Genomic DNA, 14,373 nt, shown 5'->3' on the forward strand with positions numbered 1-14,373 from the left:
GAAATGCAAATAATTGAGCAGCACAAAAAACTTAATGTAGTCCAGTTCAAATGAAACCAACCACACAGCATGTAAATTATCAAAAGTTATATTGTAATGAGTAATTGAAAAAAAAAATTACGAAATCCACACAAAAAAAGTCCACTTCGGGTTTTTCCAGTTATCTGATCAGTTCAGTTGACATTCAGTTAAATCCAAACAATAATTCCTTTGCAGGTTTTCCTGGGTCTTCATAAAACTGAAATCAAAGAATCCCTTCCACAGTCGTAGTCACAGAAAAAAAACAATAAAGAAAAAAATTAACCATCTTCCACCGACTCACAGTACCATTGTAAGAGTTTCTGGCATTTGATCCCCGCCAACATCTGTCTGACCATCGAACGCAAACTTAAACAGAGCAAACTGCCAGACGTAGGCAAACTTACTTCTTCTTGCTCCTCACCAGCTGGTGTCTGACGCCATACTGATTTTACATCAGGTATAAAATAAGAAAAAAAGTAAAGGGGCTGGAACCAAAGTGTGACATTTTGCAGGCTGACTGGACTGGTGGGGTGTGGAGGTGAGTAAAAAAAAAAAAAAACACAAACACAACTTCAAATGACATATGGGTGATCGCAAAACTTAATGTGTATAGTAAATTCTAAAATGCAATACCATTAACTTGAATACCAACAAAAAGTATTATTAAAACTGAAATATTTAGGTGATCGCCACACTGTGCTGAATGATTCCTGTGTAACCAAACGTGCATTTTGTTGAGTCCGTACTCTGTGGCTCTGATAGTCCTATATTAAAGCCAGTATAGTAGTCATTAAAAGCTTGGCAGAAATACCAAGGTCTGGTTTCTTGAAAATCTGCTAGTGACATATAAGTACCCATCAGCGCTCTTAATTGTTTGTATTGTAGCAAAAGCAAAAATAACTTAAGTTTGACTATGACATCAGCAAATTATTTGCCACAAACTCCCTAACATTTGAAATTTTCATGTGTGTCTGGGTAGGTTTAAACTTCTTATTTAAAAGAACTATGTGTAGGATTAGAACATTTCTGAATACCATACAAGGATGATTGGCAGGAAATTATATACCTAAAAAGATATGTACTTACCGCACAAGTCCGATAGGCTGGTACTTGTAGAAGACACTGTAGTTTGCCCACTCCTCATACAAGAGCTGAAGAAGACAATTAACAATATTTTGTTGCATTACTTGTTTATTTTTATAATGCCCCTACCTTCTCTATGACATATTTGTCAATGGGTAGAGTTCCCTTCCTGTTTCACTGACAGTGAACCGTGACTTAAATCTGCAATTAAATCTGATATTTTTTGCCATCTGGGGGCAGCAGAAACAATATGTGAACACAGCATTCACACTGATATGGCAAATGTGTTATTAAACGGTTGCATATTCTCACATCCAGCACTTAAGAAGCAGCATTAGCTGGTAAGTGTTGTACTCATTTTCACTTAAAGCACCAAGTATTGTAAAAAATGGTCAAGGCATCATAAAAATAAATCCTGGAATGTATTATGTGATCTAACATGATTAAAATGTATTATGTCCTGCAAAGTATATCAAATGTTTAATCATGCACTTAATACATCAACTATGTTCATGTTTGAAGAACAGAATTATATGATCAGAAGTGTGTGATAACATGTTTGAATAAACTTTGTTTGAATAAAATTTATAAAGTTAAAAAAAAATAAGAGCAGACGACCCTTGGAAACATAGGTGTCAGAAAGCAGGGAAAGTTACAAGCTCCCATTTAAATAAAAATGTTTTGGCAGTAGTAGCCAAGGCCTGCTGTACCCCAGTCAGCCTCTGGGGACATTTCAACCTTTCGGGATACCTGTGTTTTCAAGATAATGTGGTTGTTTTTAGAAAAACAGGTGGATCTTTTACCCAAGAGATTGGTATATAAGATGAGGTTTGGGCACTGTGTTCACAGCTCGGCTCCAGAGCCAACTTGGGTTCATCTCTTGTTTCTAAGAATACACTCTGTTGCATTGAGCTCTGTGCATCTCCAGTGAACTCCTTGGGGCTCTGGTGGATGTGAACATGTGTTGAAGAATAAGTGATGGGGTAGAGGTTTAGACTTAGTCTCTGGCCCAGTTCTGGACTTCTGCCCCCCAACATTGGAGTCATGTTTCTTGGCAAGCATAAATCCAAAAGTCCTTTTAGCTCTGTTTTTGCTCTCTTCTGTGCTCTCCACCAACTCATGTGGCTGTTGACCAAAATTGTAAATTTATGGACCAGACAGCTAAAATGAGCTGAAACTCACTGTAGAGCTCTGTAAACCCAAAGGGAGCTGCAGATTCAGGTGTTAATTCTCAGAAGGTTCAACACTATGACAATGTAATACTGTTACATTGTTTTGCAATGTCACATTGTAATGTAAAATATCAGTTATGGCCACTTTATTGTTTACACTGTCTTCCACCAGTTTCCCAGCCGGTGCAAAAGCGTTCTAGATAGCACAGTCCCTGGATGTATAGCTCACACAGCAAAGACAAATGAGCTGGAAGAGCTTGCCCTACCATTAAATTACTTTTTCACTGAATATAAGAATACAGTTGCCTGTCAGAAACCTTAAACCTTAAACAAAAAAAGCAAATAAATAAACTGAATAAATTAAAATATAAAATATAACCATATTAAGAAGAATAATATGGGGGTTAATATGTTTGCGGGGGTTCTGCTTCTTAAAGCCTGCAGCTGTCTCTCCATCATCCCTGAAGCACTGTGCTGATCAGCTGTCTCTGGTGTTCACGGACATCTTCAACACCTCACTGGAGACCTGCCACGTGCCAGCCTGCTTCAAATCCTCCACCATCTTCCCTGTCCCCAAAAAACCAAGGCCCACAGGTCTAAATGACTACAGACCCATTGCCCTGACCTCTGTGGTCATGAAATCATTTGAGCGCCTTGTCCTGTCCCACCTCAAATCCATCACTGACCCACTCCTGGACCCCCTGCAGTTCACCTACAGAGCCAACAGGTCTGTAGATGACGCCGTCAACATGGCTCTCCACTTCATCCTCCAGCACCTGGACTCCTGAGGGACCTATGCCAGTTCTCCCTGTACACTAACACCTGCACCTCCAGCCATCAGTCTGTCAAGCTCCTGAAGTTTGCAGACGACACCACTCTCATTGGACTCATCTCTGATGGCGATGAGTCTGCCTACAGGTGGGAGACTGACCGTCTGGGGACCTGGTGCAGGCAGAACAACCTAGAGCTAAACTCTGTGAAGACAGTGGAAATGATAGTGGACTTCAGGAAGAGCCCAGCCCCACCCACCCCCATCACCCTGTGCGACTCCCCCGTGGCTACCGTGGAGCATTTCCGCTTCTTGGGAACCACAATCACAGAGGATCTCAAATGGGAGCTGAACATCAAAAAAGCTCAGCAGAGGATGTATTTCCTGAGGCAGTTGAAGAAGTTCAAACTGCCAAGGACTATGATGGTGAACTTCTACACCTCCATCATTGAGTCCATCCTCACCTCCTCCATCACCATCTGGTACGCTGCTGCCACGGAGAGGGACAATAACAGACTGCAGCGTATCATCCACTCTGCGGAGAAGGTGATTGGCTGCAATCTTCCATCCCTCCAGGACCTGTACGCCTCAAGGACTTTGAGGTGTGCAAGAAAGATTGTAGCTGACTCCTCCCACCCTGGACACAAACTTTTTGTGACACTCCCCTCTGGCAGGAGGCTGCAGTCCTTCAGGACCAAAACCTCTCGCCACAAAAATAGTTTCTTCCCATCTGCTATTAGCCTTATCAACAAGGCTAGAGAGCCCCACTGTTGCTGATCCCCCTGATCCTCAATTGCACCAATCACCAGAAAAAATTCCTTGTATGTGAAAACATACTTTGCAATAAAACTGATTCTGATTCTGATTCTGATTAATCTTACAACAACATATCTCTGAAAGTTTGAACGATGCTTTTATCTCAAACTGTGTATCATCTGTTAACTGTTGTTAAAAGCTGTAACCTAAGTAAGAAAAATGCAAAAGAAAAAAATACTTGCCCTAGTAATCAGACCTCTGAGTTGAGATTATTTTGCTAGACAAGGAAGAACAGATTGTATTTGTGTGAAGCCAGGACAGTGGAGGATACCCGTGAATCCCAGCAGCTGGTGATCCACATGAAAAAAACATCAAGTGAACTGTGGTGATGGCATATTCAAGTAGACTCAATTTGTTTGTGATCCAAGGTTAAAGTTGAAGTGGTGACAGATTAGTTTGTGGTCCTAGTGTGGGCTCTACATGAGCACCGTTGTATAAATGCAAAACATGAACATCGGTCTGTGTATATTTTGATACTGGCTTACAAATTTAGAAATAACTGTCTTACCTTTCTGTCATTGGGCTCTGCTCTTTCATTAATATCTCCCTGGAAGAGGAAAGAGAAACAGTGCCATTAGTTACTAAACACAATGACTGGAGACTGCGAGCCAGGACATACTCATTTTGAGAAAAGGTGGAACTACACTAGTTTAGTGCTGGCATCTTCTGACCCCATCTTCTAGTGGTGCAACTCACTATGACAGCTTCAAAACTCAAATATATGAACATGATCTAGAACTACTACTGTGGAGGAGATTATTCTCACTCCAGTGTTCCTCGTTTTCCTTAACCTCACCTTTGTTCCCAGGGCACATGCCATAATGACCTTCACCGTGTTATACAATGTTATACAGTGTTTGGACACTGTTATGTCTGATAGTGGATGGCCAGAGACACTTCTATCCTACATGGCTGAAGTATCCAAGGTCTTATAGATAAGGATATAGGAGGAAAGCACACATTTGGTTGTTGTCAACTACCATCTAAGTAAGGGAAAAAACAAGACTCTTGTAATATTTTTTCATTTGATAGGACAGTGGAGATTGACAGGAAGGGGGCAGAGAGAGGGGAACGACATGCAGGAAAGAGTCGGGCTAGTCGGGAGTCGAACCAGCGACTCCCCTGCCAAGAACATTTGCGGTCATGTGGTATGCGCCTTAACCATTAGGCCTATGGGTCACCACAAGACTCTTGTAATATTAAGTAGGTAAAAACGTGACAATGTGGATTTTGGTGCCCAATAGCATCTTCACACACAAGTGTTTATCATAGTGTCTAATCTCATTAAATATAAAGGTTCGTTAAAATGTGTGAGACCTGGAAATATACGCCTAATGTCAGATAAGACATCTTCAGAACTTGGTTTGGCATAGCTATAGTTCACTTGCTGTCATTTTGTGTCTGCGGCATGTTGTCATCTTGTTTTCTTCAGCTCACAAGAATTTCAATCACAACAATTGTCTGTATACATATGTGTTTGTGTGTGTGTGTGTGTGTATATGTATATGTATATAAAATACTGGTACTTTGTACTACTCACATCATGAAGAGGGTAGGCTGCCGTATAGACTCCACTACCAAGGAGACTGGTGATACCTGCCAAGAGAATATAGAGACACAAGTGTTAATATGGGTTCCAAAGGTTCCACAGTAAATTCTGCTATATATTCATCAGCAATGTTTTTTCCCACGAAAATGACAAGACTTTAGACGAAACCAAAGAAATTAAACAATTCTGACATTTCCATAACATATCAATGACAAAAAAGAGTATACAAATAAAAACTATTACAAAATCTATTCATATCTACTGAAAAAAGGGAGATGAAACTACATAGTGTTTTCAAACAATGACATAGTCCAAATTCATCTTCTTGTCCACCTGAATCATCTTCCTGACTCTTGACTCTTGACTCTGCATACCAGCAGCACACCCTTGAATGCACTAAAACCATGAAACAGTGCCAGCTTGGACCTAGCTACTATTTGCACTTGGTTGTAGAAGGTACAGGAAACAATACAATGGCAACAAAGCAGCTTGACATTTTTGAGCCAATTCAAAGATAATGCTGTCAAGTGAGTGCAGTATTGTCAAGAGAGAAGCCACATAGCTCCAAAATCGCAGGAAGAAGACTTTAAACCTGAAGAGCACTACATTGCATGCCACACAGAAACTGGGGTAACCTAACGCTAAGATGTTACATTACTTTTAAAGCCCATACTAAGCGCAATATTGTCCTGATAGCAGAGGCATATTCTGTATTATTCTCTCATATTCTCTATTAACATCTCACAACATCAAGAAATTGCCACATTACTTGCAGATGGGAGATCAGAAAGGTCTGTAGCCCAGCCAGCTAAATATGCTAACCTTTTGCTTAAGACAAGTTTATTTTCAAGTGTTAAACATGCTTTCCATGCCAAAGCACACACAACTTAATTTCCATACACATTTGAGGTTTTGTTGAATTTGAATATTATCAATTGAATAACATTATTAGAATATTATTACCATATTAAAGTATTGTAATTCTATTAAGATTATGTAGAAGATTATTGTTGGGCCTGAATTAAGTCAGTAGGTAGCTGTCTAGTACTTGGTTGTGTTATATGGAAAGGGCTTGGCCAAAATAGTTTTTTCAGGGCTAATACTGATTATTAGTTATCAAGGAGACCGATAACAGCTATTTGGAACTCATATGCATTTGCAGTAAAAATTTAAATCTTGTCAAAATTTAGAATAACACAAACTCCAACACAAAACTTTGCTGAAGTGCCTCAAGCATATTTTTATTTGAACATTATTTCAAAACAAAAAGTGCAGGAAGTTATCAGCAAGTTTTCATAAATATTTCACATTATCAGTTGTATGCACAGGCTGCAAAGTGGAATTTACTGGTTGCAACCTACCATAACATAACCCACTGGTTTGTGAACTGCCATTTCGAAGCCTTGAGTTTGCACTTTGGTCATTGCCATCTTGGTTTTTTGAAACCAGAACAAACCATATATGGATGAAAAGGTGGAGCTGAGGAGGAGTGAGGGGTAGATCTGACCTGCTCAGTAACTTTACACTGATTGTCAGGCAGGTTGCATGTGTGACACAGTCTGTCAGTCACACGGTAGCCAAGCCCTAATGCATCCCCTGCTTTATTGTCTGTTTTCCTCTAAATGTGACCATAATATAAAAAAATGAACATCATGTTGAAATTGATGAGGACCTGAAATGTACGATCGAGACCATAAACTCATTAGGAAAACGACTACTGTGGTAACAAATGAAGTGAGAAGTAGGGTAATTTTCCCATAGACTTCAATACAATCTGACTTCTTTTTACAACCAGTGGAGTCACCCCCTGATGGTCATTAGATAGAATGCGGCTTTAAGGCACTTCCACCTTGGCTATATGTGTCAGTACGTGGGGTAGTTCCATAAAGGCAGATAAAGGAAAATCCTGGGTTAACTTGGTAAGTCTCACTAATATAATAGGATCCCCTGCTCAGTAACCAGGGTAACTTACAGGATGCTACTGAACTAGACTGCTCAGTAGCTGGCTACCTGTCAAGTTTAATGTGGCTGTATTTCAATGAATTTCCAATGGCCAAAAACATAATCGTAAAAGTCGAAAAAAATCATGTCATGTCCATTTGTCATGTCTCTGTTCGGAATACAGTATAGATTTCATAATGCTGATACACGCTCGTTCATGTTATCATAAGCCAAAAAAAATAAGTAGCCTACTACTGATTTACAATAAACTTTTAGTTGAGTTCCACCAGTGTTACCACCAAAGCAAATGAGTCATTAGATTTAGATTAGATTTGGATATTAAATACAAAAAGAAGTTTGATACTGTTTTCCTACGTTATGACATGATTTCAACAGTTGACTGTTCTGGGCTGCTTATATAGTCTGTGCGTGCGCATGTTAATTTGCAAGCCTTGTTTGAGTTAACGTTGACTAAGCATGGCTAAATTGTGTTAATAGAACAGCTTGAGCCTGAAGTGAAAGCCAACATGTATTCAGACCGGGCTTTTTCAAGTTAGCGCAGATTTCCTCAGCGACGTTGATGGAATACCCCCTGGAGTCTATGTCCATATTTATGTACAGTCTATGGTTGCTTTTCATGCTGTTCTCACCTGGGAATAACATTTCAATATGCACTGAAACACCAAGAAAACCTCTCACATATACACATGAAAAGCTTGCACTCATACAAGTAGATTTCAGTTAAAACAGAAGGCGTTCTGGTTAAAACCGAACCACCTGCCGTTCCACTGAACTGAAACCTGAGGTGGTTTGGTGGTCCTTGTCACAGACTGTATAAGGTCCATGTACAGTAATTTTTTTTGTTTTAAACGAAAAATGAAAAAACAGAGCCATATTTGTTGCGAAAATTAAAAAATGAAAAACAAAACATTGAATTGAAAAAAACGACAATTTTGTTTTTTGGTGAATTAAAGAATGAGTTTGGTTTCATATGTGTGTATGAGAGGAACCTTTTTCAGCTGTGTATATGAGAACATTTTAGTGGTATGTGTGAAAGGTTGTCAGTAGTGTATGTAAAAAGGTTTCAGTACATTTTATGAGAGGTTTTCAGTTGTGTATGTGAAAGCTTTTCACTTGTATTCGTATGAGGTTTCTAGTATAGTATGTGAATGAGTTTGGTTTCATATGTGTGTGTGAGAGGAACTTTTTTCAGCTGTATATGAGAACATTTTACTTGTATGTGTGAAAGGTTTTCAGTAATGTATGTAAAAGGTTTCACTAGTTTTTATGAGAGTTTTTCAGTTGTGTGTGTGAGTATAATGTTTCACTTGTTTGTGTGTGAGGCTTTCAGTTGTGTGTGTGAAGCCGTTTCACTTGTATGTCTGTGAGGTTTTCAGTATAGTATGTAAATGAGCAAAATAGAATAGCATAGAAAGCTTTATTGTCATCATACATTAGATATAATGACATTGCAGGTGCTACTCCATTTGTGCTTTTATGACTTCATATGTGTATATGCATGGTACTTCTAGATGTCCCTCATAGTAATGTCTCATCTCCACTAACTAGAGTTTCTGTTACTGATAGCTGCTCTGTCTCAACCCAGTTAACATTGCTGTTTTGTGTGGTGTTTTTGTAACTTTATTGTTGAGGATTGTGATGTTTATTACAACTTCAGCAATGTCCGCTGTCTTGCCACACACAGCTCAGTTTGCTAACCTGAATTGCTCCAGTTTGAGTCCGTCACAGATGTTTTACTAGAACCAAGATGCCAAATCTAAAAATGGCACAGATTCAGTCAAATAAAAATTGCTTGCCTGGTGCATATGCCAAAAAAGTGTAGGGCTTCTGGCTTACTTCCGCATTATGCAGCCCATAGAAACTGCGCAGTAATGTCAATTCTATTGTGTGAGTGAGTGGCATTTCTTGGTGGCGCTCATTCATAAATGCTATGCTAGTAGACTTTAAGGATGTGTAAAAGGCTCTACAGGACTTGACCAGGCCAAGTAAGGTGGTATTAAACCCTACACTTGTTGATATTGTGGTTAATTCATGTATTGAGAGTTAATTTATTATTAATTTATTTGTGATGTTATAGGGAAAAATAGTCATCATTCAGTTCAAAGCTGTAGAGCCTAAAACACATTAGATTCAAGATACAAAAAAATCATTAACAGGGCAAAAACATTAAGTTTGAATTGTCTTTTAGGCATATTTTAAGACATGGATGATGCATGTGACAGACAACTACAACTCATCAGATAAAGTTATCAGATAGGCTTTACTTTCTCTCATTGAAAAGTATGTCTTTTTCTTTTTTTTTTTTTTTAATAAAATATTGTGCAGCGCTATCGTCTATTTTTCACTGTTCACCAAAGCTATGTGCTACAGTCAGGACTGGATGGACTGGACACTGTTAAATACTAAATTGTATTTCATATTGTATAAGTAAAATGTAAAGCTGTGATGTGGGTTCATTGTGGAACATTTTCCACTTTCCATGAGATAAATTTACATTATGTGAATTAAATTAAATCTTTTTTAAGGTATTAAATAATCAGTCTTAGTGGGTGTGTTTATACATCATCATCAGTAGACTTTAATATTCAAATTCTTTCAGCCTGTATGGTGTGACTCTTTGTTATGAAGCAGTTCAACACTTTTATAATATTTCCACAACACTGCAGATGTCACACACCTGCACACTGAGACAGTTCAAGTCATAAAATAATGTATAAAATAATAATGCAGTTGTTGTGAACGGATGACAGGAGGGTGAACTCCAGGCAGGATGAGACACTGCTGGCGTACAGATCACAGAAACTATCACATAATATACATAAGGTAAATTACTTACATATTTAAAATACCCTGAAGAAGACTGTACATATCAGCATCATATCAGTGAATCCAGTCATTAGGTGGCTATTATATAGATTAAAAACAATTATGTTTTTGAGAACAAAGGCTAACAAGTGACCAATAACTGCAATGGAAAATTACAATATTAATAGATATTCATGTGTGTAAAAGAAGCCACCTTTGTGCCATTTATTCAGTTTTCATACTAACTTTTGCTCATCTGTACGGCACTAGCAGCAACCTAGCAAGCTTCCTCATTCCCAAGACACAGCACGACCACAGATAGAGTACATGTCCACACAGGTGACGTCATTAGGAGAAAAAAGACTTTTCTGGGCTTTGAAAAACTTTTACAAAGATTAAAACCCCACAGATTCAAAATATACAAAAGAAAGATTAATATTTGACTGTGTGTATAGCTGGATGTGTTCTGTCAACAATTTTACAGGCATCTCTTTTGCAGTTGTGGTCTATGGGGAAAATGTTTTCTGGGCCACAGGGGAATTTTTCTGCACTACCACAAGAGTGGCCACAAGTGGTCTTATAATACATCCATGGTCCGTCTGTGCACACAGTAGCCTTCAGTGGTGATAGGCTATTACTGGTGACATGGAACCAATCAGATGGTTCTGTGGGTTGGACATTACTCCAGACTACAGACTGGTGACTACAATTTGTGGTCACCAATCTATGGTGATGGACAGGCAGCTGCATCACATCCAAAGCAGTGCATTTTTAAATTAATTAATTTTATTGGCTAATCGGTTAAAGAAAATAGCGATTCCAATTTTTGGAAAATGCTGAATTTTGTGCCTGATAATCAGCCTAGCCCAATTCCTTAGGGTTCCATATATGTTCTTTACAAATGTGTTTCAATGGTGTTATACTCCTTATTGTAAACACTTGCTATGTGAGTGTAACACAATCTAGTACAATACTGTCAGACCTGTAAAATTACAGAATGTTAGCAAAACCTTTCTTGCACAGTCCTGAAAATTTTAACAATTCCTTCCACAGTTCTTTGATATTTTAAAAGAGAATAAAACAATGTATTACTTAAATTAAGAAAATTGAGCCAGACATCCTCTCTGAAAAGCTGCATTCTTAATCATACCACCATGTCATTTTGTGGCTTATGTTCATTTTTATTTTCTTTTGATTAAAATGCTAAAAAAAGACTAAAATCTTGTCAACTAATCTTTTGATGATTAAAAAAGACAAAAATGTCAAGCAATTTCATCAACTAAAGCTAGACTAAAATGTTTATGTTTTCTTTGACTAAAAACAAACTAAAAATGTCCAGTTTTTGTTGACTAAAATTACTAAAACTAGAACTGCAAGTTATGAACAGGGCCCAAGCCTCCCACACAGGTTGTCCCCCATCCCCCGCAGGCTCTGACCAAGTCAGGCCCACAGCCCAACGTGTATGAGACCAGCGTCGGGAGGCACGCCAGTGTCAGAGCTGCAGTTGTTACTATAATGGGAAGTGTATTGTAACTAGTAAAGGCCAATTTGTGTTATGAATTGGATTTGTTGGAATAAGTCCCGCCCACTTTGACCAATCATCACGAAACTTTATGCCTGCAGTCAGGAATCACCCTATGCCATGCATAAAAAAAATTAGCAAGTGTTACAACATGTAAACTTGCGTTATTTTTGGCACTCCCTATTGTCTGATTTGTTTCAAATTTGTGATTGACCTTCCAAAGGCGAATATAAAGTTTAACGCTGATAGCATTTTCTTTGACAAAGACATGCAACAATATGTTTTTTTTTACAGTGCCTTGAAAAAGTATTCATATCCCGAACCTTTTCACATTTTGCCACCTTACAACCACAAACTTAAATATTTTTTTATTGAGATTTTATTTGATAAAACAACACAAAGTAGCACATAATTGTAAATTGGAACAGAAATGCTACATGGTTTTCAAAATTTTAAGCAAATAAAAATCTGAAAAATGTGGTGTGCATATGTATTCAGCCCCCCCTGCGTCAATACTTTGTAGAACCACCTTTCGCTGCAATTACAGCTGCGAGCCTTTTGGGGTATGTCTCTACCAGCTTTGCACATCTAGACACTGAAATCTTTGCCCATTCTTCTTTGCAAAATCGCTCAAGCTCAACCAGATTGGCTGGAGAGCATCTGTGAACAGCCATTTTCAAGTCTTGCCACAGATGCTCAATGGGATTTAGGTCTGGACTTTGACTGGGCCATTCTAACACATGAATATTCTTTGATTTTAACCATTCCATTGTAGCTCTGGCTTTATGTTTAGGGTCATTGTCTTGCTGGAAGATGAATCTCCTTCCCAGTCTCAAGTCTTTTGCAGCCTCCAACAGGTTTTCTTCCAGGATTGCCCTGTATTTAGCTCCATCCATCTTCCCATCAACTCTGACCAGCTTCTCTGTCCCTGCTGAAGAAAAGCACCCCCACAGCATGATGTTGCCACCACCATGTTTCACAGTGGGGATGGTGTGTTCAGGGTGATGAGCAGTGTTAGTTTTCCGCCAAACATAGTGCTTTGCATTTAGGCCAAAAAGTTCAACTTTGGTCTCATCTGACCAAAGCACCTTCTTCGACATGTTTGTGGTGTCCCCTACATAGCTTGTGGCAAACTGCAAATGGGACTTCTTATGCCTTTCTTTCAATAATGGCTTTCTTCTTGCCACTCTTCCATGAAGGCCAGATTTGTGAAGTGCACGACTTATAGTTGTCCTGTGGACAGATTCTCCCACCTGAGCTGTGGATTTCTGCAGCTCCTCCAAAGTGACCATGGGCCTCTTGGCTGCTTCTCTGACCACTGCTCTCCTCGCTCGCTCTGTCAGTTTAGGTGGACGACCATGTCTTGGTAGGTTTGCAGTTGTGCCATACTTTTTCCATTTTTGGATGATGGATTGAACGGTGCTCCTTGAGATGTTCAAAGCTTGGGATATTTTTTTATAACCTAACCCCACTTTAAACTTCTCCACAACTTTATCCCTGACCTGTCTGGTGAGTTCCTTGGTCTTCATGATGCTGTTGTTCACTAGTGTTCTCTAACAAACCACTGAGGCCTTCACAGAACAGGTGTATTTACACTGAGAGTAAATTACACACAGGTGGACTCTATTTACTAATTAGGTGACTTCTGAAGGCAATTGATTGCACTGGATTGTATTTACATTGTATTTGTATTCATCAGAGTACAGGGGGCTGAATACATATGCACACCACACTTTTCAGATTTATATTTGCTTAAAATTTTGAAAACCATATATCATTTTCATTCCACTTCACAATTATGTGCTACTTCGTGTTGGTTTATCAGATAAAATCTCAACAAATTACATTAAAGTTTGTGACTGTAAGGTCACAAAATGTGAAAAAATTCAAGGGGTATGAATACTTTTTCAAGGCACTGTAGATACATAAAAATTTAGTTTGCTCATAACTTGGGAATCTTTTATAGTGCAAAAATTATTTTGATAACTTGTCAGGCACGTGTCGAGATGTTATGTGTAGGAGGAATTTGAAAAAGTAAGTTTCGCATATGTAGTGACTTGGTGAAAAAAAAAAAATGGAGCAATTGGGTGTGGCCTATGTCATATGATTAAGACACATTAAGGTAATCGAATGATATAAGTTTTTTGAACGTACCACCAAAAATGTGGGAGTTATAAGGCAAAATCCGTTTACCTTGATTATGGCACCTCCTGGCAGCACACAGATGTAATTTTTGTTATGTAACATCTCTGTAACAGTCTACAGGTACCCTATGATTTCATGGCCCTTAGATTATATTTCAGGTGAATTAAAAGTTTGGATTTTGTCCTAGAATAAGCCCTGCCCACTTTGACCAATCATAATCCCCTTTGGTGCATGGCCTCAGGAATGGTCTTAGAACCTACCCACCAAATTTCATAGAAATTGCTGTAGCCATTTCTGAGATATAAACTTTCAACATTTGTAGCGCCCCCTAGTGGCCAAGGTTTACGAAATGAGGTCCCTATCCTCACACTTCCATGTCAATCACATTTCTAAAATTTGGTGCCAATAGGACTTTGTTTGGGGAAGATTTGTGACAATAAGTATTTTGATAGCTAGCAATAAAATTTTGTTTGCCAATAACGTGCGGAATTCTTGAAATAACATAACTGTTTTTATAACTTTAGATCAG

At 38.6% G+C, this 14,373-nt stretch overlaps 2 protein-coding genes across 4 annotated transcripts in view; both read right to left on the bottom strand.

Annotated features, from left to right (window-relative positions):
* The window catches only part of LOC139627630 (anoctamin-1-like), a 171,385-nt gene that overhangs the window by 104,573 nt on the left and 52,439 nt on the right, over nt 1-14,373 (bottom strand). For all 3 annotated transcript variants that reach the window (XR_011692603.1, XM_071488573.1, XM_071488588.1), the window contains exons 7-9: nt 5,402-5,457; nt 4,370-4,408; nt 1,108-1,172 (exon numbers count right to left, since the gene is read on the bottom strand). Coding sequence is in view for 2 of the 3 variants with exons in the window: in XM_071488573.1 (XP_071344674.1) it covers nt 1,108-1,172; nt 4,370-4,408; nt 5,402-5,457 (160 nt within the window). In the remaining variant the exon portion in view is untranslated. The remainder of the gene's footprint in view (nt 1-1,107; nt 1,173-4,369; nt 4,409-5,401; nt 5,458-14,373) is intronic.
* LOC139627645 (uncharacterized) overlaps nt 1-14,373 on the bottom strand; it is a 135,676-nt gene that overhangs the window by 54,106 nt on the left and 67,197 nt on the right. The window lies entirely within an intron of this gene.

The sequence above is a fragment of the Trachinotus anak genome, unplaced genomic scaffold (genome assembly GCF_046630095.1).
Source record: "Trachinotus anak isolate AG129_WGS33_773 ecotype Australia unplaced genomic scaffold, CSIRO_AGI_Tana_v1 ptg000002l, whole genome shotgun sequence".
Taxonomy (NCBI): Eukaryota; Metazoa; Chordata; class Actinopteri; order Carangiformes; family Carangidae; genus Trachinotus; species Trachinotus anak.